General features: G+C 32.0%; 1 protein-coding gene across 5 annotated transcripts in view; it reads right to left on the minus strand.

Moving 5' to 3' along the window:
- The window catches only part of LOC135127968 (vasoactive intestinal polypeptide receptor 2-like), a 100,500-nt gene that overhangs the window by 7,489 nt on the left and 71,672 nt on the right, over positions 1-21,339 (minus strand). For 3 of the 5 annotated variants that reach the window (XM_064054683.1, XM_064054685.1, XM_064054684.1), the window contains exon 2: positions 1,289-1,622. In XM_064054683.1, the coding sequence (XP_063910753.1) occupies positions 1,289-1,424 (136 nt within the window). In that variant the 5' untranslated portion in view covers positions 1,425-1,622. Of the gene's footprint in view, positions 1-1,288; positions 1,623-14,774; positions 14,881-21,339 lie in introns of those variants that run through there. The other 2 variants (XM_064054687.1, XM_064054682.1) reach the window with 1 other exon arrangement.

Genomic DNA, 21,339 nt, shown 5'->3' on the forward strand with positions numbered 1-21,339 from the left:
AATAACTTTGGACCAATTTTTTGGAATTATTGTTAGGATAAAGGTCAAATCTTACTTTAAGACAAATTGAAAAATGTCAAGAAATACAGCGTATATAAAATTCCAAGTTCTCGTTTTCAAAAATTATGAACTATATAGGTCTGGCAATTCTACATGAACTTTTGACATTTAGAACATTTAGAATTTTTATTGTCACTGAAACTTCACACATTGAAATATTTTTAGTCTCCAAAATTACGCTCTGTGTCAAGTTGTAGTGGCGTTTAAAATTTTTAGCAGACTTTTTTACAAATTTGATACAATGTTTAAGATATGTATGTATTTTTTAGCTTTTCAGCAGTTAAGCACATGGATGCTTTGGAAATAACCCACAGAACAAAAAAGTTTATATATAGAGATAATCACAAACACAGAAAAACTGTCATAATACAAATTTGAAGCTTAATTTTTCACTGATTACTTAAATTAAACCATATCTTAATTCTGAAGTTTATATTTACAAGGTTGTAAAAATATTTAGTAATAATGTCTAGACATTTTTTATTATCAATTCTACATTTGATTATAATAAAGTTGCATGGAAATTATAACCTTTCCCAATATTCAAAGTATCATGACTGAAAAAAAAAAAATGAACTAGTAGGTCATGAAATTTACTTTTATAATAATGATGTTCACAACACCAAAGTATTCCTTGTCCAGTTTGATATTCTAATTTGAGTTAAATAACTATCAAATAACGTGTTTGCATTACCAACATGATTATTTTAAAAATAAATTTCGTGGCCTACTAGAGAACTTTTTTTCGATCATATGATACCACAGGCTTAATTACTGAGATAATTAATTTTTAGATACAAAATTTAAGAGTTCGTAGGTAAATAAACAACTAGAAGTTTTAAAATTAGGGGAAAAAGGAAACAGAGTATTTTAACTTGTTATGTTTGCGATTTTGGTATGTAAGGGATTGTTGAAATGTTTTCTGATAAAATAGTTGACACGTTCCAGAGTAACACTAAATATTTATTTGACCTTTTTTAGGATATCGCAAAAACTTTCACTTTAACAATACACTATAATTTTTTGAAGTATTGTAGGAGGATCATTCCCGACATTTTTCTTTTAACTTAAGAATTGTAACCCGTTGGAAATAAAAGTTAAATCGTTATTGTAGCATCAGCAGGATAAAGTAGAAATACGCTTCCGTGAGCGGAAACGTATAAGTTATAAATTCACAAACTGCTGAGAAAACCACGTGAAATAGAAAAAAAGGTAGGTGCCTACTTACATTTGACAGTTTTATTGTAGAGGGGTGGAATCACGTTCACAACCTCTTCTCCATGAAGTTCAATACACTTCTCCTTCGCCAATGCCCTGGCCGTTTCCTGTTCATTAATTACCTGCTTAACGAAAATATTCGTCATTTTGAAATGTTCAGGTCAAAAATTCTTCTAGGCCTCTTTAATGGAGAGTCGAGGGTGAGCCTTCTCAAACTTCATGGCTGAAAGTTCCGTTAAGTACCTCTCAGAGATGTGTCACAAACTTTCCAGGTGCTCAACACTCGCCAGCAGTTCAAATTGACACTTTATGGACGATTGGTGCGTGTGATCGATACGGTGCGACTGGAAATAAATCCAAATTATGTAATTTGTGAGATAAGTGCGAGATCACTTGTGTTTATTATTAGATCGTTTCAACTTTTTTCGAAAGGAATCATTGTGGGAATGCTAGAAACTGTTTTATGTGTTTGGGTTTGTTCCGTCTAAACCTAATATAAATTCAAATGTGTTGTACACACTCTGGTTTATTATTCATACACAAATCGTCGGACTCGCGGGATGTGACGTCTTGAAAAAGACACTTCAGCCGTATTTACATTAAAATGTATTTTTCTGAGATTCAATGAATGATGTGGTTTGAATTTTCAAGGTTCTGCGAGATTTATCTCAGGTCGGCGTAATGGACTTTTCGAATAGCTGATCAAAGATCGATGAGTGGAAAAAAATCAGCGAGTTTGATTTTACATTTTTGCGATTAGTTGTGGTGTTTTCGGAAAAACCGCAAAGTTGTTTATATCATCGCGTTATCTGAACTTGTTTTGCTAGTTTGTGTTAGAATTAGAAAAAATATGTGGCGATTTATTGTCGCGCACTTCGTAAAATTCCGACGAAAATATTTTACTGGGAATTTAGAAATATTTTTACAATTTTTATACGATTTTTATTGCGAATATAAGTGGTGCTTGCATCGGTTTTGCAACATTTTATTATTTGTATGACCACTACAATATTTTGCCGAATTTTTCTTGGCAGTGGATAATTTTTCCATATATCTATCGAGATTATTGAAATTAGTTTACAACTTACAAGGTTGTTTTTTTTTGTGGATTGTTTTTTCTAGAATTCGACTTATTCATTAGTGGAAATGCCTTGATTTATTCTATATGCAATTAGTTTTGATTTTACCAATTTGAATACCATGAATATTAATGGTTGTTATTTCATTTAAATTTTGTTAATGTTTTTCTAATAAAATTTTGATACCTACCTAGTTTTCTCACAACTGAAAACTGGAAATGGCAGTGACATATTTTTATGCGTTAAAATCTACAAAATTGTCTTATATACCTTAAATAATTATTTTCTGAAAACTCGTCCCTAACGTTTATTGAGGACAATATGTATATCGGGTGTTCAATTAAAAATGTCATCAAGTTGGCCACCATTTTTTGTAAACATTTATTTATTATTTCTACAATAAACTTAAAATTTGTTTTATGACAGCTGACAGCTCGGAAATGTCAATTATACACAACGTTTTTCGTTAGATTTTTTTTCTCAAAAAAGTAACGCCAACTTGTTATCGGACCTGCGACCGTCGCATTGGTAAGACATCATTTGAAGTCAATAGTTACTCTTTATATTAGCATAAAATTTGAATGGCAAGGGTAAAAAATCAAGGCGAGTTCATAAAACACAGGATACAAAATGTTATTTTATAAAATTTAAATAGCAATTACCACGCCAAATTTTGAGATAGCTTCATCAAATTGTTGGTGGAGATGATTATCCAACTTTTGGTTACTGTTTTACCATCTACACGGTACTTACAACACCCTTCTAAAATTTGACAATTTTGGGAGCACCTTTTACAATACTTCCTTAGCTTATGCTCAGTAAGTAAAAATATATTTTTCAGTAATAAGTTTTATGATGATGATCTATGCGTCTACTAGACGGAATAAATAAATAAATTAACTTTAGTTAGCGTGTTTTAATTTCTCCAGCAATACTAATGGTTGTTCAAAATGTCAAAAGTTATCTTGTTTTGAGGTAAACTAAAAAATTTGATAGTTAGTGGCTAATTTTATGTTTCCAACGTTTCATAAGTTCCTAGAAAATGAACAATTAGGTTTTCTGTTTCCGTTTGTCTGTGGTCTGTCGCTGTAGTCCATCCTTCCTTGTTTGGGGGCAATTTTAGTAGAGAGATAATCTCCGAAACTACTAACCTGATTGTTGTGAAATTTTAAGAACATCATGTAGGTGGTAAAACGGTGACAGAAATTAGTCTCATCACCCCTATCAAAAATTTGATAACGTCACTTCAGAACTTTGCTACGTAAATCACATTTAAAATATATAAGATAAAAATTATGCTTCTATATCTTCGATCCACGCCTATTTTAGCCTTCTGAATTATTTACTTCTGAATGTACGTTTTTGGAAAAAAGTTAAAAAATCTAAACTAAACTTTACAATATAATTTAGAAATTACAACAGCATTGTTCTAAAATTTTTGCACATGCTTTAACATGAATTTAACAGAACACATATTTTGTGTGATATATTGTTTTATTTGTTTAACAAACACTGTAAAAAATTTTTAACGATTCGACCACGAGTTATCGTAAAAAAAAATTTAGAAAGAGCAATTTTTACCGTTTGCCTTAAAATCTATGCACGAATTGCGATTTTTTGAAATTTTACTATGATATAGATACCAATTTAATGATTACAGGACAACAATTAAAATTTATTTATCCCCTCTAGAAAGTTATTGACGTCATCACAAAAATTATTTATGAAACACTAATACATACCTACTTCAAAGGTTTGTTAATAATTTTTAAGAATTCCCAGTCGATGAAAAAATTATTTCTTCCCCTAATAATTATGCTGATTTGTTAATATTTACTTACATCGCTTATTTGTGTCAATTTTTGTGTACTTTCTATTTGTATGACGATGAGATAATAAATATAATTTTTTGCGGTTTTAAATTATTATTATACTGTTACTTCCCGAGTTTAAGCTAAGGAAGTATTGTAAGCCATTCCATTGGACGACTAGCTCCTTTCATGTTTTCTCGACATTTCATGATCCCTACAGGACGAAAAAATAGGTCTCCCGTCCGTGTATATGTCTGCCTTCCTGTCTGTCATCTGTCCCGGATTTTTATTAGACAGATAATCTTCGAAAGTACTGCACCAATTGTTGTCAAATTTTATAAGTATATTAGGAATATCGTGTAGATAGCAAAACGCTAACGAAAATTTGGCGAATTATCCCCACCAACAATAGAAGGACGTCATCTCAAAGATTTCCATTACTAAATGTTATTTAAATTTTATAAAATAAGATACTCCTGCACGTGCCAAGTTTTTATCCTAGACATCCAGATTTTTGAAAAAAAAATCAAAATTAACCTTTTTTTTTGAAAGCGTAAAACTGAAATGTTCTTTAAATTTTTTAGAATTACATACTCCTGCATGTGCGATTTATGAAACCGTGTTGAGTTTTTACCTTAGATATTCAGATTTTTGAAGAAAAAATCAAAATTGTATTACAGCTTTTTTACAGTTTAACTTTGAGGCAGCAAAACCGAATGCTCTACAATCTTGTAAACATTTTGAGGTTATAGCAAGCAAGGTAAATCGTTAATGAAAATTTTTTCGTTTGTGCCCCCATCCTAAAAAAAAATGTCATCTTACAATATTGCCAAATAAATGTTTTTTAACAACATGCTCCTGGATGTGTGATCTATGAATCCGTGTTGAGTTTTCATTTTTGGCATTTAGATTTTTGTGAAACGAAACAAAACTGTATAACAACTTAATAATAATAATAATAATAATACCGTAAGCTGCTGACTCTCCCCATATCGGGACTTTTTGGTTTGACATAAGTTCGCGAATACCGAACACAACAGTATGTAGGTAGGTATAACTTTGTTTATTTGTTATCATGTTCCTCAGTGACACAATTTTTAAGTAAACAACACTCAATATACCAATTTATTTTTTTCCTACAGTCTTTTATAAATAAGCAATAGCCCCGCCCACCCTCACCCATTTCATTCCAGTTACTACTCTTAATATTGTTCAGTCTTATCGTTGTAAGTACTAGCCTCACCCACCCACCCTCTATTTTCTTAAAGATAAGTCACTTGCCAAAATCAGTCTTATTGTAACAAGTACTAGCCCTGCCCACCCTCCCTTTTCTCATTTTAGCGACTAATTTATTTCTGTATAAGATTCACCTTTCATTCAGAGCAGATAAAATTAATTACCGAAATAGGGGCGGGTGGGTGGGCGGGATTAAATATATGTTCCTCTGTAGAGTGGCAGTGGGAATTGAGCGAAACTAGACTGTAAAAACAGCGCTAATCGCGACTTTTTTGCAGGATTATTTGTTATAAAAGTTATTTCTTATTTCAGAAGGAAAATAAATTAGAGAATGGGTGGGTGGGCGGGGCTAAGTTTAACTTTTTCCTAGAGAGTCTTTTATAGACCAACAATAGCCCCGCCCACCCTAAACCAATTAATTTTATAATTTAACTCAAAAGCGATTCATCAATTTTTTTTAAATTGTGGAAACGTGCTACTATTTTTATATATACAGGGTGTTTACCAAACATAGGGCAAAAATTCAAAATTTAAGATTTTTTTGTCCTTGAATTGTAAAGTAAAACTACTATGTACTGCACTGGGCCTACGGAATACATGAACTGTCCAGAAATACGTTTTCGTGACGTGTCATCGTTTCCATAGTGGCCTGGATTTGTATTTATGAAGTCATTTAAAAACATTAGTGTACACTACTCTAGTGGAAGGTAAATAATAAATAACTCTGAGAAGATTGCATCCTAACTGATGGTAGTCATTTTCAGCAGTTTTTAAAAAAGGATTTTTATATGCAATAGGAATTATTAAAGTATTGTTTTTTCTCCAAAAAGCTTTTATTGCCCTGTAACTTCGAAACAAAACGTCTTTTTGAAAATCATCTAAGGAAAAAAAAATCTTAAAATAACCCAAGAAATAACACCCTGAACTTATTTTTACCCCATCTTCAGTAAACACCGTGTATATATATTTATGTATTACAGTAAAAATTAGATTTGCAGAATCAACTCTTACAACTTATCTACGAAACTGGACTTAAGCAAGTAAGGGCCAGGGGAAGTTCTATTTAAATAACTTTAGACCGATTTTTGTAGAGCTTATTTTTGTAAAATAAAAAAAAACAGACAAGGGTGATTTATTGAAATAGCTGAAACAAGAACAGCAATGTTTATTGTTAAACGTTAACTTAAATGCTGTGTAGACAAATATATCATTGCTAAATTTATCTTAAATTATCATATCACATGTAATTTAATATTAAGACACCAATCCCTTTCCCCACCGTTCTAAATTCTATGAAGTCGCATTCAATAAAGCAGATGAGAAGAGGGTTAATTTCCGAAGCTGGTTTAAATCTTAGGACACCAACTACAACGTTATAACACAATAATTTCATATCTTGAAAAACAAAGCGAAAGCACCATTAGTTTTCTAATTTTTTTAATAATTTTGCTATTTATTTGTGTTATCGATACCGCAAAAATTAAAAAAGAAGGAATCTTGTATTTTAAATTTGTTCCTTTTTTCATTTTTGTTGTGCTGTTATAAGTTGGGAACGTTTTTTTTGTTTAGATTCAAATCTGGATTTAAAACTGGTGACGTCATTCCGAATAAAACCAGACATACTTCAGTGGAAACTATTTATGATTTAAATTCAAATACAAAGTATCGGGTGATTTTTTAAATTCCTGCTCTAGTTGACCACGACGCTTAGATCACCCACCTAGAGCAGAAATTTAAAAAATCACCCTGTAATAAGCTCGGTTTGCTGCGTCGCATGAGCCACTTCTGCCGCCGGTCATTGCCACTGGTGTTTAAATAATAAAATTTCAATTACTTTTTTAAATAACTTCTTGAAATTTAACCGTTACGTTCCTTAGGCGAAATGATTACACCATTATTTATTTAAAAAATTTCAGACACCAGTAATAAACTAGTGAAAATTATGTGCTATTTATTTGCTTAACCTCTATGGTTTATTCATTGTATTATTAAATTTAATTGTCCAAAAAAAAGGTAATTTCATTCAGCAACGGTCATATAAAAATAATAGAGCTGATACTTTAACCATCTGTTATATCTGTTTATTAAATTTAGTGGTTTCATTGTGATAAAAATGTTTGCTCGCGTGCGGTTAAAATTACTCACATTTACAAATGTTTAAGATAGTGCGTTATTGATAAATAAGGAGGTTACAGTTTTTAAACACCAACAAATTTTATTTAACCATGAGGTAATTATTTACTTGTTCGAAAACAAACTTTTTTGCAAGGAAACCTCAAAAGTAAAACTCCCACCACAGCTTATTTTCCACCGGCGTAACCGTGTCGTCTATCGTAATACCCTCTTCTCGTCAGTCTCACAAACATGAAACAAACAACCAAAATAATACAGCCGACCGAAGTTATCCTCTTATGTCCATTATATTCGAAAGGTGATTCCAGGCAATAGGATTTCGAGCTTTTGCGCAGTTTCAAAGACCAGGTGTCCCTCTAAATTAACTTCGCTACTTGCTTTCCACTGATTTCATGTCAGCGGGAAGAGAAATCTCGATTGAAACGATTCCAGTTTAGCAAATCTCGAAAATACACCGACCGTTATCGGCAACATGAAGCGAAAGGGAAAAAGTGTGGAAGCGGTAATAATAGGAACGGTGCTTGTAATGACTCGATAATCTTGTTGAACACCACTTGCGCGGTAAATTTATCACAAAAGTTAAACATAAAAACATTTACGGATCACGTTAAATTCATTCGTTTACATTACAAATCGCGATAAGTTCATCAAAGCGAGGGTTTCAATAGTGGAGTGTCAGTTTGTTTTGGCAAACGAGGTGCTGATCTTTGGTGAATTGTTTGGCTTGCACTTTAACATTAAAAAAATTCGGTGTGATAATTTTATCTTTTGGTTGGTATTGTTTTATTGTATGTAGATAACGGCATGTTTTTAATTTCTGTGGTATAAAAATTTCGAAAGTTATTTACCTATAACAACTGATATCAGAATTTTACAAATACGCGTACAATAGAAACTCCAAAATATTTTTTTATAGAACAACACGTGTAGCAGCACTACAAATTCGTACCTTATCATTGTGCTGAGAATTTAAATCAATTTACCTTAAAATATTTGAAAATTTTGGCTAGAGTTTTGCCATCTTCAAGATAATTCTAAGTTTGTCTAAATAGCGATCTGGTCCGTATAGTCTGATTAGGTCTATTTGTTTTAAACAGAAACACGAAAAGTGCATTTTGCGACTTGTGATACCCAGAAAACATGAAATTTGATTTTCGTAAAATTACAGGATTAGGCATCACAGTTCGCGTCGAAAAAAGTCCAGTTAGTCAGCTAAATATTTTATTTTAATATACAGGGTGAATCAATAAAAGTGCACTCCTTGGTGTATCATTAATCATTAAAGATAGCGAAAAGTCGGGACCAAAACTATACGGCCTTTTCAGTAGTAAATATACACTAAAATTATTTTTGGACTGTTCGTTTTACAGTGCTAATATAATTACAGAAATATTAATATAATCATTATTGTTATTTTTCACTTTTTCAAAAAGAAAATCATTGCATTTTTTAAATTTCCCGATAAAATAATGTATACAAAATTTTCTCAGTTTACATGCAGGGATTAAAATATAATTTTCGCCAGTCACAGTTCACATTTGTTATATGGTAAAACGCTAACCAAAATTGGTCTGATTATCCCCACCAATAAGTTGATGACGTCATTTAAAATTTGTATGGTAAAGCAATTTAAATTTTCTAAAATAACATACTTTTGTACTTGCGGTTTATGAATCCATCTTGAGTTTTTGATTTCGGCATTTAAAAAATCTAACCTTACTGTAACTGTTATCTATATTTTTAGAACTCTTTGTACAAGCTGAATGTGAATAAATGAACCAGTTTACGTTAACTCAAATTTTATAATATTTTTAAGAGACTGGATTTGTTTGATTGGGCTTCATGGGCGAGGAAAGTTCGGTCTAATTTTTCCTTTCGTTTTTCATTTTCAATTTGATTAATCTGGTTTCCCTCTTAATTTAATAATATTATTTGACTATTCCATTAAATAGATTCTTTGGGTGCCTCGATATTAATCAATTACCTAACCACGAAATTTCAAAGAAGACTATTGAACTAGGTATATTTAAAACATAGATTTTCCGAACTTTTATTTCTGATAACCTTGATTTTTACTTCCCGAGCGTAAGCAAAGGAAGTATTGTAATCGAGTCCGTCGGCCGACTCTCTACTTTTACGTTTTCTCGATTTTTCATGACCCCTAGAAGACGGAGAAATAGGTCTCCCATTTCCGTCTGTCTGTCCGTCTGTCCGTCTGTCTGCCGTCCCGAATTTTTCTTAGACAGATAATCTCCGAAAGTACTGGACCGATTGTTGTGAAATTTTGTAGTTATATTAGGAATATCATGTAGATGGTAAAACGCTAACCAAAATTTGTCTAATCATCCCCACTAATGTGATGACATCACTTCAAAATTGTACATAGTAAATGGCTTTTAAATTGTATATAATAATATAGTCCTAAACATATAGTTTACGACTCCGAATTGGGTTTTACCCGAAACGTCCAGATTTTTGGAAAAAAAATCAAAATTATAAAACAACATTTTGCTATTTAATTTTGAATCTAGTAATCTGAATGTTTTGAAATGTTGCAGATGTTTTAAGGCTATAAAGAGCATCATAAATCTTTACTCAAAATATATTTGGTTATCCCCTCCAAAAACTTGATGACGTCAGCTCAAAAGTTTGCCAAATAAATCCTATGTAAAATGTACAAAATATGATGAGTCTGTGCTTGTGATATATCACTCCATTCATATTTTTTGGATTTGCATATACCGGGTGACTCAAAAAAATTAATGAATGCGTAAATTTATTTTACTGATTTACTCAGGAACTACAAAACCGAATGCTTTGAAATCTTGAAGGTGTTTTAAAGTTATCATAAGCATGGTAAGTTTTTGATTAAAATGTATTTGCTCATACCCCCTAAAAAATTTATGACGTCACCACAAAATTTTGCCGAATAAATCCTATCTAGAATGTACAAAATATGGTGAGTCTCTTCTTGTCATTTATCATTTCATTCAATTTTTTTCGATTTCCATATACAGGGTGACTCAAAAAAATTAATAAATGCGTGAATTTATTTTATTGAGTTAATCAGGAACTACAAAACCGAATGCTTTGAAATTTTGCAGATGTTTTAAGGTTATAAAGAGCATATTAAATGTTTAGTCAAAATATTTTTGCTTATCCCCTCCAAAAAATTGATGACGTCAGCTCGATAGTTTGCCGAATAAATCCTTTCTAAACTGTACAAAATATGATGAGTCTGTACTTGTAATTTATCACTCCATTCATATTTTTTGGATTTGCATATACAGGGTGACTCAAAAAAATTAATGAATGCGTAAATTTATTTTATTGATTTACTCAGGAACTACAAAACTGAATGCTTTGAAATCTTGAAGGTGTTTTAAAGTTATCATAAGCATGGTAAGTTTTTGATCAAAATGTATTTGCTCATCCCCCCTAAAAAAATTATGACGTCACCACAAAATTTTGCTAAGTAAATCCTATCTAAAATGTACAAAATATGATGAGTCTTTTCTTGTAATTTATCATTCCATTCATAGTTTTTGGATTTGCATATACAGGTGACCCAAAAAATTAATGAATGGGTAAATGTATTTTATTGATTTAATCAGGAACTCTAGAACCGAATGTTTTGAAATCTTGCAAATGTTTTAAGGTTATAAAGAGCATAATAAATTTTTAGTCAAAATATATTTGGTTATCTTCTACAAAAAACTGATGACGTTAGCTCAAAAGTTTGCCGAATAAATCCTATCTAGAATATACAAAATATGATGAGTCTGTACTTCTAATTTCTCATTCCATTCATATTTTTTAAATTTGCATATACCGGGTGACTCAAAAAAAAAAATGAAATCTACTGCGAAAAAAAAACATAATAGACATGCAGTCGTCACGTTTCCGACAGCGAGGGAAGTACTGTCTAAACTCTTTAGACCAATTTTTTTTGTTTACGACAGAGAACGACACGCTTTATCTTTTTTAGAAATTCTTGTAGAGCTTGTTTTTCTGAATTCAATAATGTAGCATACTTTAATCACCCATACCCCGCCACTGTCTATGATTCGAATACATTTTGTTACGAAAACACACAAATTTGATCAATAAAAAAATATAAATAATAGCAGTAACAGTGTAAAAAAAAACAAAAAAACTTAGTGTCACCTTGAATGTGCGCCTAATTGCTATGAAAAATTTTGGGGAAATGTTATGATAGTGATGGTAGGGATGATTTATATTGCTAATTTACATATAAAATTTAGCAACAATCGGGCTGGTAGTTTCGGAGATTATCAGCCTAATAAAAATTTTGACAGCCGGCAGATAGATGGAAACAAGAGACCCATTCGTACTCCATGGGTCATGAAACGTCGAAAAAACGTAAAAGTAGTCAGTGGCCCGATGGACTACTTAACCAGCCAGGCCTCAATGTATTTGGCACATTAGGCACATGAAATACATGGAAAATATTGCATGAAAATTTTTTTGTTAGGTTATTGTGGTAAAAATCAAGGTGGATTCTTAAACCAGAAGAACAGAAGTACCTACTTTATTTAATAAAATTTAGATACTTTTACCACGCAAGATAATGAGGGGACGTCATCAAATTCTTGATGGCGATCATTATACAAATTTTGATGACGGTTTCACCATCTACACGATATTCTTAAATTTCATCTAAAATTTGACAACAATCGGTCCAGTATTTTCGGAGATTCTGTTTAATAAAATATGACACAGACAAACGATAGACAGATGGAAACGGGACTTATTTTTGCGTACTGCAGGGGTCATGAAACGTCGAGAAAACATGAAAGTAGTGATCCATCATAAATTATTGGCATATTTTAATAACTATAAAAATCTGTTGATTTTTTACACCTAAAAATCATTATTTTTCTGTCAGTCTGTATTGTAATATCTAATTTTTGGCTAAAATTCGTTTAATTAGACCTAAAAATCGTTTTTGTACTTAACAGCGTTATTTAAGTAGTAGTGTTTTAAAATAATAAAAAACTTTATTTGAGAACATCGAAAACCTAAATCGTTTATGATTATGAATATCTTCTGTAAATTTATTTAAACCGAATTTCCCTCACACCTTTAGTCAAAACATTCAAACAAATTCTGTGTCTACCAGGAGCTTCTCATGTGTGCAAGCCAGACATCGGTTACGTGAAACGCGTTGCACAAAAATATTTGTAAATTAATTGTGATAAAAATGAAGGCGGATTTATAAACCACAAGTGCAGGACTATGTTATTTTATAAATTTAAATATTATTTACTGCGCACAGTTTTGAGATGACGCTATCACATCCCATTTACAAAATATTTCTAACACATATCTAAAATTTGACAAGAATCGGTAGTTTCAGAGTTTGTATGTCTAATAAAAATCAAGACAGACGACAGCCGAACGACAGAAAGACGAAAACGGGACACCTACTTTTTCGTACTCTAGCCATCAAGAAACGCCCGTTAGTGTAGAGCGTCCTGCTGTTCGATCACCTTATGCACCTTACCTTTTTCTTACACTGTTACTGGTATTTCCTATTTAAGAATAGGGATTTGTTGGACTGGCCTTCAGGGGAAGCTCTGTTTAAATAACAGACCAATTTTTTAAGTTGTCATTGGTGTTTGCATAAAGAGAACAAATAAAATCTGTTTCGGTAAGTGGTTTATCACAATTTTTAAATAATTCCAGTTTGTTAATCGGATTAAAAAAGATTCTAAAATTAATTTCTTTTTTCTGATAACCCCGAGGTGCTAAAATAAAAATAACGAATGATATACGTTTTAAGTGAGATTTTCTTCATAAAATGTTAAAACAACGTTTTTTTTTTAGATATATGAGAAAAATAACCATTGTCACAGTAGCATTGCGTTTCGAGGTATATTTTTAGCAATTTGTTTAATAAATTTTTAGAAATAACTTTCTAGAGGATAAATAAACAACACGGAATCTGCATGCTCGACATTGCTTGAAGGTGATTTTTTTCGAAAATTTGGAAAAACACAAGGCATATTCATAAACCACAAGTGTAGGAGTATATTACTGTATAACATTTAAATCATTTTAAACTACAAACTTTAAGGTTACGTCATCAAATTGTCGGTGAGGGAGATTGGACAAATTTTGATTAGTGTTGTACCATCTACACGATATTGCTGTTATGTATATAAAATTTGGCAACAATCGATCCAGTAGTTTCGGGGATTATGTGTCTAATAAAGACGGAAACGGGAGACAGATATTTTCAAATTCTACACTTTGCTGGGTGTTTATCTGTCCTAATAATGTATAAGCAAACAAGCAAACATAAAGTCGTCTGAAAGTGATACAGGGTAAACTGATAATCGTTACGTTATAATAATGCCTAGATAAGTGATAAATATGAGAATTAGTTGTCAAGTGGTTGTCTGTAATAAGTATGATTTCTAATTGATTGACAACTGAAACAAAAAACAATTCTATTTATGAGAAACAGAGCACGATTTTTACACATTGTTACATTTCTGTTATTGTTTACAAATTTAGAATTGAAACAAAATTGCGAAAACCCTTTCTAGATAATAATTCGTTTCCTTCAAATTTTTGTTCAAACAAACATACCAAGTAATATAATTTAGAAGCAATCAAGTGTATAGTGCCCGGGATGCTTTATTTCTGTAGGTAATTAAATGGAGCTTCAAAATTGCATGAAAGCAGTGGCCTAGATGCTGACAATTTTCTAAATGAATAGATTTGTAAAGTTCGTTTCTTGCAAATTGCTGATACAATTTGTTTCTTAACACGCTTTTCCGATGTACTTATTTTAACAAGAGAGATTGGCCGGAAACAGCCCTTGAATAAATGACAAAGCGCTTGTGAAGATCTCATACAACGTCTCAGCTTGCGAATAAAGACACGTTTACTACCTTTAATAAAATAATTTGACATTAATTGTGTTCAGATGGCGCCTGCAAATAATTAACATGATGGAGTTTTGTTCTCAAGTCGTTACACTTTCAAGGAAATTAAGTTACGGTTCTGTCTGTGAAAGCACCCCCTATTAAAAATAATTACAGAGCAAACACGACCTTGATTATTAGGATTACTAGATCAACAAGTAGCTTATTATATAGAAAATAAACAATTAACTAATTGGTATTTATGTCACAGCTAATATATTGCGAAATTAATTTAATAAAAACTGTACACTGACAGCTCGTGGAGGTTGTAGGAAACGTACCTTTGACGATTGTTGTTATTTAATTACTCAGTGACGCAAACACCCTCTGTGACAGCACATACACTACTGATCTATTTTTATGGGTTATGGTCGATCTACACTATTATTATTACCACTAGTAGTCGAGATAATCTTCCTATTTATCTCCGATAAGACGATTTTTAAAGTAGATTGTACTCAGTCGAGTCGAGAATTTGAATGGGAATCCACTTGTAGGAATTCTGGAATTTTTGTAATTGTTTTTTCATTTTGTAATTTTCGTGGTTATCTTAATCTTAAAATTATTGCTAGAAATCAGTCAGAATCGGAATTAATCTGGTTGTTCATTTATCGGTTATTTGTTTAATCCCGAGACGCGAGATTTTTCTGTTTGTTTGGTTTAATCATCTGATATCCGCTGCGTTTAATAGTCTCAAGATAAATCACTTGTTATCGTTGGACAGGGTCGATGTAAATCATTAGGAGACACCCTCTGGACTTATTGTTGCTATGTAATTTGCTGTTATCGTTCGAGGTGTCCTCAATTTGCGGGCAATTCTTTCTGATTTTGCCTCATTAAATGTGTAAGAAAGGAGAAATTTAAAGAATCAATAATATTTTATTCCTTAATTTTGTTTTTTGTAAAAAATTCTTCCTTAAAATTGTTAATTTGTATGTAACATTAAGTTTGTTAAATAATTTTGGACACAAAGGGTGTTCAGAATAACTAAACGTGATAAAAACTACATTTAATGACGAGTTGCGGAAGTGTTCAATCATTAATTTTTTATTTTACGTAATTACTATTTACGAATCTGAAAATCTTTGTTATTCACTGTAAACGGTTATAGATATTTTTTTACTAAATTGTTGAAATTTAGAATATGTTGTTCCGAATTTTGTAGTGCTATGGAACTTTGATGAACATCGGTACAGTGTTGTGGAAATTCAGGAACATTTTTGTTCTATAAATATACAATTATTTAAAATAAATAAACATTAAACTAATAAAAACGCAGTTAGGTACGCTGAAAAATGAAACATATTGCTTAAATAAAGTTAGACAAGAGCAAGTTTCTCAGTCTCAGTTATTAATATTAACACTGTTAGGAAACAGTAAAATTGTATTAATTATGTCGTTAATAAATAATAGAAATGGCAAAGATCACAAGTTTGACCCTTGGAGAACGCCAGATATTGCGGTATGTTTGTGAAAAAAAAAAAAAATCTGTACCTAACACATTGTTTTCTGTGTAATAGAAAACCCTTATATAACAAAGATTTTTAATAAGATGTAGCGGTCCACTTGATCAATGGCTTTCTGAAAGTCCATATATATATCCACTTGACTTTTATCAACAATTGTATCAGCGACAAACTGCGTAAGGCATGTCAGGTTGGTAACAGTATCTTTTTTCCATAAAACAATGTTGATCTGACAAGATAAATTCTAACAGCCACCGAATAATTACCATTTGAATAAAAATTCTTCTATGGAGGTAGCATGACTTACTTCTAACGTCGTAAGATATTTGACGGTAGTGTTGCAAAAATGTGTGCAGTATTTTAAAATGACGCAAGCAGTCTTGTCAATGCCTTGCGTAACTAAATTAGTACTCTTTAATGTTTTAAGAATTTGTTCCTCAGAGAAAAAAATATATAAACATTATTTTATGGAAATACATGGATAAATAACTGACGGAAGTAATACCATATTGATTTTTTTTGTAGACCATACTATATTATTTGTAAATTAAGCGTTTTCATTAAGTAATCATTTATTAGCCGTATCACGTAGTACATATTGATTTTTGACAGAATAAACATATTATTCTTTTGCTATGAATTATTTTTGTTACATGGGATGACATAACTCGATTTGACGTTAGGGTGTAATAAAGAGTGGAAAATTTATTTCATATCACTAGTGAAGTCTCGGAAAGAAGAAAATATACGAGGTGGGTTAAACTAGAAAAAATTGGTGTAAGGTTATTTAGACATAACTCAACAAATCCAGTTTCTATGAAATTTATAAAACTTGATTTTGGAAAATTTTATTTATTTCATAATCTCAATAAGTAAAAAAATATGATAATACCAGTCAGCGTTAAAAAAACATTCTATAGGGATGGGATTAGAGCACAAGCCTAAGAATCCGGCACCTAATCAATTTAGTTAGTAGGTATTTAATGCACCAGCAAGATATTGGCTACATTGTAAACTAATTCTAATAAAAATCAAGGCGGATTCATGAACCACGAGTTCAGGACTCTATTATTTTATAAAATTTAGATAACCCTTAGCACGCAAAATGATAACAGGCGGTCATTAAATTGTTGGTGGGGATGATTATGCAGAATTTGTGTAGCGTTGAACCAACTACATGATTTGAGAACTCTTAGTCCAGTAGTTTTGGAGATAATCTGTCCAACAAAAATGGACATGGACGACAGACGACCAACAGACAGATGGAAAAGAAAGACCTATTTTTTCGTACTCTAGGAGTTATGAAACGTCGAGAAAACATGGACCCTATTAGAAAACTTTCTTTGCTTACGCCCGGGAATTAAAAATATGCATCGTACCAGTCATAGCGCAATAAAAAAAAGTGGTGCACTGTTTTACTGGTCCGGTAGCCGTGTTCTTGTACTGACATAAAATATTAGAGGCCTAAGGTAAAAACTCAAGGTGGATTCATGAACTACAAATATAGAAGTATGTTATTTTATAGAAAGTAAACCTAGATCTCTAACCATTACGCTATCACTAGGAGTTGATAGATCTGTCTGTAAATCACACTATTTATTAAACGTTACACCAAAATTTTTCGTGTACAAAATCTAACTACTGTTTTAAATGGTGTAGGCATGGTAACCAAATAAAAATTTACAAACAAATAAGATTACTTCACACGGTATTTTAAAGTGGGATTTATAAACTTTCTGTTGGTGTTGCGGTTTCTGTTCCCGCTGACGTTGCTTTTAGAGCTAAAAATTGTCATTCATAAACTCCGTTGCCAAGTTGCTGTTGATACAACTTTGACGTTTAACTTTTGACGTATTCAAAGGGGTTGTAACAGAAAAATGGAGTATTTAAGTTGATTACTATAAAAATTTACCATTTTAGACATGTTTTAAGTTTCTTTTGGTCGAATAAGTCTACACATATTAAGCAAAAAAGGCAAAATGTGGCCCCGCCCACCCGCCCTATCTCAGTTGTGATGATTTTTTGTATTAGTCGTGAGGCAAGAAGGCTGAGCTTAACTGCAAAATCCTTATTTCTCTACGAGAAATTAAAAACATGTTTTTGAATATCGTGTTATTCAAAGAAAAAAATAAAGTCAAAGATTAGGCCTCACTCATACGCGCCCCGTTCTTAATTCTCAAGGGGCGGGGCTTAATTGCAAGATCCATATTTATCTACAAGAATTTACAATTTTAAACATGTTTTAAGTTTCTTGTTCTGAAAAGACGACTACGTATGTTAAGAAAAAAGGCAAAATATAAGCCCCGCCCACCCGCACTATCTCAATTGTGATGATTTTTTTTTAATCGTCGAGAGTCAAAGGGGCGGAATTTAATTACAAAATCCTTATTATTTCTCTACAAGAAATTACCATGTAAGTCATGTTTTTCAGTATCGTTTTGTTCAAAGAATACTATGTATATTAAGAAAAAATTAAAACCAAAGATTAGGCCCCACCCATACCTGCTCTGATCTAAATAGTAATGAAGTTTTCATTCGTTGGCAGACCTAGGGGTGGAGCCTAATTGCAAAATCCATATTTCCTTACAAAAATGTGCCATTTTAAACGTGTTTTAAGTTTCTAAGAAAAAATAATCGTTACAATTGAGATGGAGTGGGAGGCGGAGTTTATATTTTGCCTTTTTTTCTTAATACACGTGGTATTTTTTGAACAACAGTATACTCAAAAACATGTTTTTCATTTTTTGTAAAGAAATAAGTGTTTTGCAGTTAAACTCCGCCCCATTGGGTCACGCTGAATAAAAAAAATCATTACAATTGAGACGGGCGGATGGGCGGGCTTACATTTTGCCTTTTTGTTTTAATGTGTGTAAACTTCTTTTCACAACATGAAACTTTAAATATGTTTAAAATGGAAAATTTATATAAGGAAATTTTTGTACCATTTTTAACCATGTTCTAAGTTTCTTGTTGTGAAAACATGGCTATGTATATTTAAAAAATGGCAAAATAAAAGCCCCGCCTACCCGCCCTGTCTCAATTCTGTTGATTTTTTTATTCGTCGTAAGTCGAGTGGCGGAGCTTAATTGTAAAATCCTTATTTTTCTACGGGAAATTACCATGTGAAATGTGTTCTTAATTGTGTTATACAAAGAAAACTAAATGTATTAATTAAAAAAAAAAAAAAACAGAAGAGAAGCTCCACCCATCTGTTTCGATCTCAATCGTGATGAATTTTTCATTCGTTGTCAGAGCGAGGGGCGGAGCGTAATTGCAAAATCGATATTTCCCTATACAAATTTATCATTTTAAACATGTTTTAAGTTTCTTGTTGTGAAAAGAAGGTTACACATATTAAAAAAAACAGGGCAAAATGAGGATGTTGGTGAATAGGTGACTAAATGGTTTAATATTAGTGGACATCATTATTTCTATCAAAATTTGATTTTGGTGGAATTAGTGCTGTCAACCAGAAAAATGACCCCCCTACTTCAGGGGATTTTCCATCAAGTTGGCAGCACTGCACACCACCGCAATTTGATTGGTTGAAAAGGTCAACGGCAACATAACGGCGACGCCAACGGATGATATAAACGACGCATACCTTTGTTTCATATTTATTTTGCAACGGCAACGTCAACGTCGAACAGCAACGGCAGCGGCAAGTAAATCGACCTTATGTGTTTTTGTGAAAATGGATAACAACAGTGATGATGAAATGGTCTATACTCTACCTGAAATTAGGGAAGCTGCTTCACCTGGTACTTTAAATTTGTTGCCGCTTACAATACATTTATGAACTGGAGAACTCAAAAAAACACCATTTCCTTTTCGGAAAATAATATCTTCGCGTATTTTATTGATTTGTCAAAAAAATAGAAGCCATCAGGAAATATAGAAAATTCTTTTTAAAAAGAACATCTGATGGTTACAAACCGGGGAATGCTGCAGTCTTCACAACGGAAGAAATACAGAAATTCATTGACAAAGCTCCTGATGATAAATACCTGGCTACTAAGGTAACAACTTTCTATTTTAAGAATTCATAATTAATTAATAACGTGTTTTCTTTTGAAGGTTGGCCTGATTATGGGAGAGAAGACTTAATCTAATGAAAACAGATCATGAGGAATATCAAGGTCAATAGTGTCAAGAAAAGCTTCGTTAAAGTTAAAAAACTAGTTCTACAATAGTAGCGCGTTAAGAACGCTGAAAATATAGATTCAGAAATTCTTTTTCTTACTTTTGTATCTTTAGCGAGTTTTCTGACACCAAGACACAGAGTATAATGTTATTTTCTCTGGTAATTATGCCCTGAGTGACAGTTGTTAAAAAAACGCTGTTAGTTAACTTACGTTGGATTTAATAATTATCGTAATTTTCCTTCTTCACAAGGTCTAGTTCCACTTTAGTATTGACAATCGATGCAGAGGTAAAAAAAATCAAGTGCGATTGAGCTTTCAAAAGGGCAAAGTTACTATAAGTGCATTAGCTTTGGGTGAACCATCTATTGATAATTTTGTTTGCGTCTCCTTAATTGCATGTACCTTTCCAATCAGGGATGGTCTGTTATTTTAATACGGTTTAAATTAGACATTTTATTGGTGCTCTGAATGTATTTACCTAGACATGGAATATTATTGAAGGGTGTGTCGGAACAAGTCAACCATTTAGAATGAAATTTGCTCGTATATTTCCACTAAATAAATTGTAGGACATCGCCTAGTTTCTTTAAACACTTGGTGCATAGTGTGATATCACATTGATAATAATTTTTGTATGACCGAATTCTACAAAAAGACCTCGATAAGATATCGTATTTTGAAGGTAGCTTGCACCAAATATAAATGTAATCAGCCGCAAATGCCCAAAAATACAGTGATAACAGCTTGTTGTAAATTAATAAAGAATGTTACCTTTAAAATCAAGGAATCTTCCAGGAGCCTGGTTATACCACACGACGCAGTCACCTCACTAAAAAGACTGCGAAACAATGCAAAAATAAAAAACTAATTTCCTTTATGATTATACGAATTTCCATTGTTTCTGTTTTAAGTTGCTACGAATTAATAATAATTAATCTGGTAGTCTGTCGTAAGAAATATTTAATGTTCTGATATGAACGAAATTCGAAGTTGCGAGCTTATTTACATATTTCGTTTCGCAGGGTACAGACGTCTTTCCTAATCGAGATAATGAGAAAAATAAATAATTAATTTCTCCGCCGCTGAATGTCTCGGTCACAAAAACAATTCGCTGAATTTTAAGAGATGTGAAGATGAAAAATGTGAATTATAACAATAGCTGGCAAGACAGGTGCTAGACTCGTGTTCACGTGAAGCGCGACGGGGTAGAGCGTATAATATGCGGCAGGTTTTTG

The sequence above is a fragment of the Zophobas morio genome, unplaced genomic scaffold (assembly GCF_036711695.1).
Source record: "Zophobas morio isolate AGI-343-1 ecotype UQ-CSIRO unplaced genomic scaffold, CSIRO_AGI_Zmor_V1 ptg000012l, whole genome shotgun sequence".
Taxonomy (NCBI): domain Eukaryota; kingdom Metazoa; phylum Arthropoda; class Insecta; order Coleoptera; family Tenebrionidae; genus Zophobas; species Zophobas morio.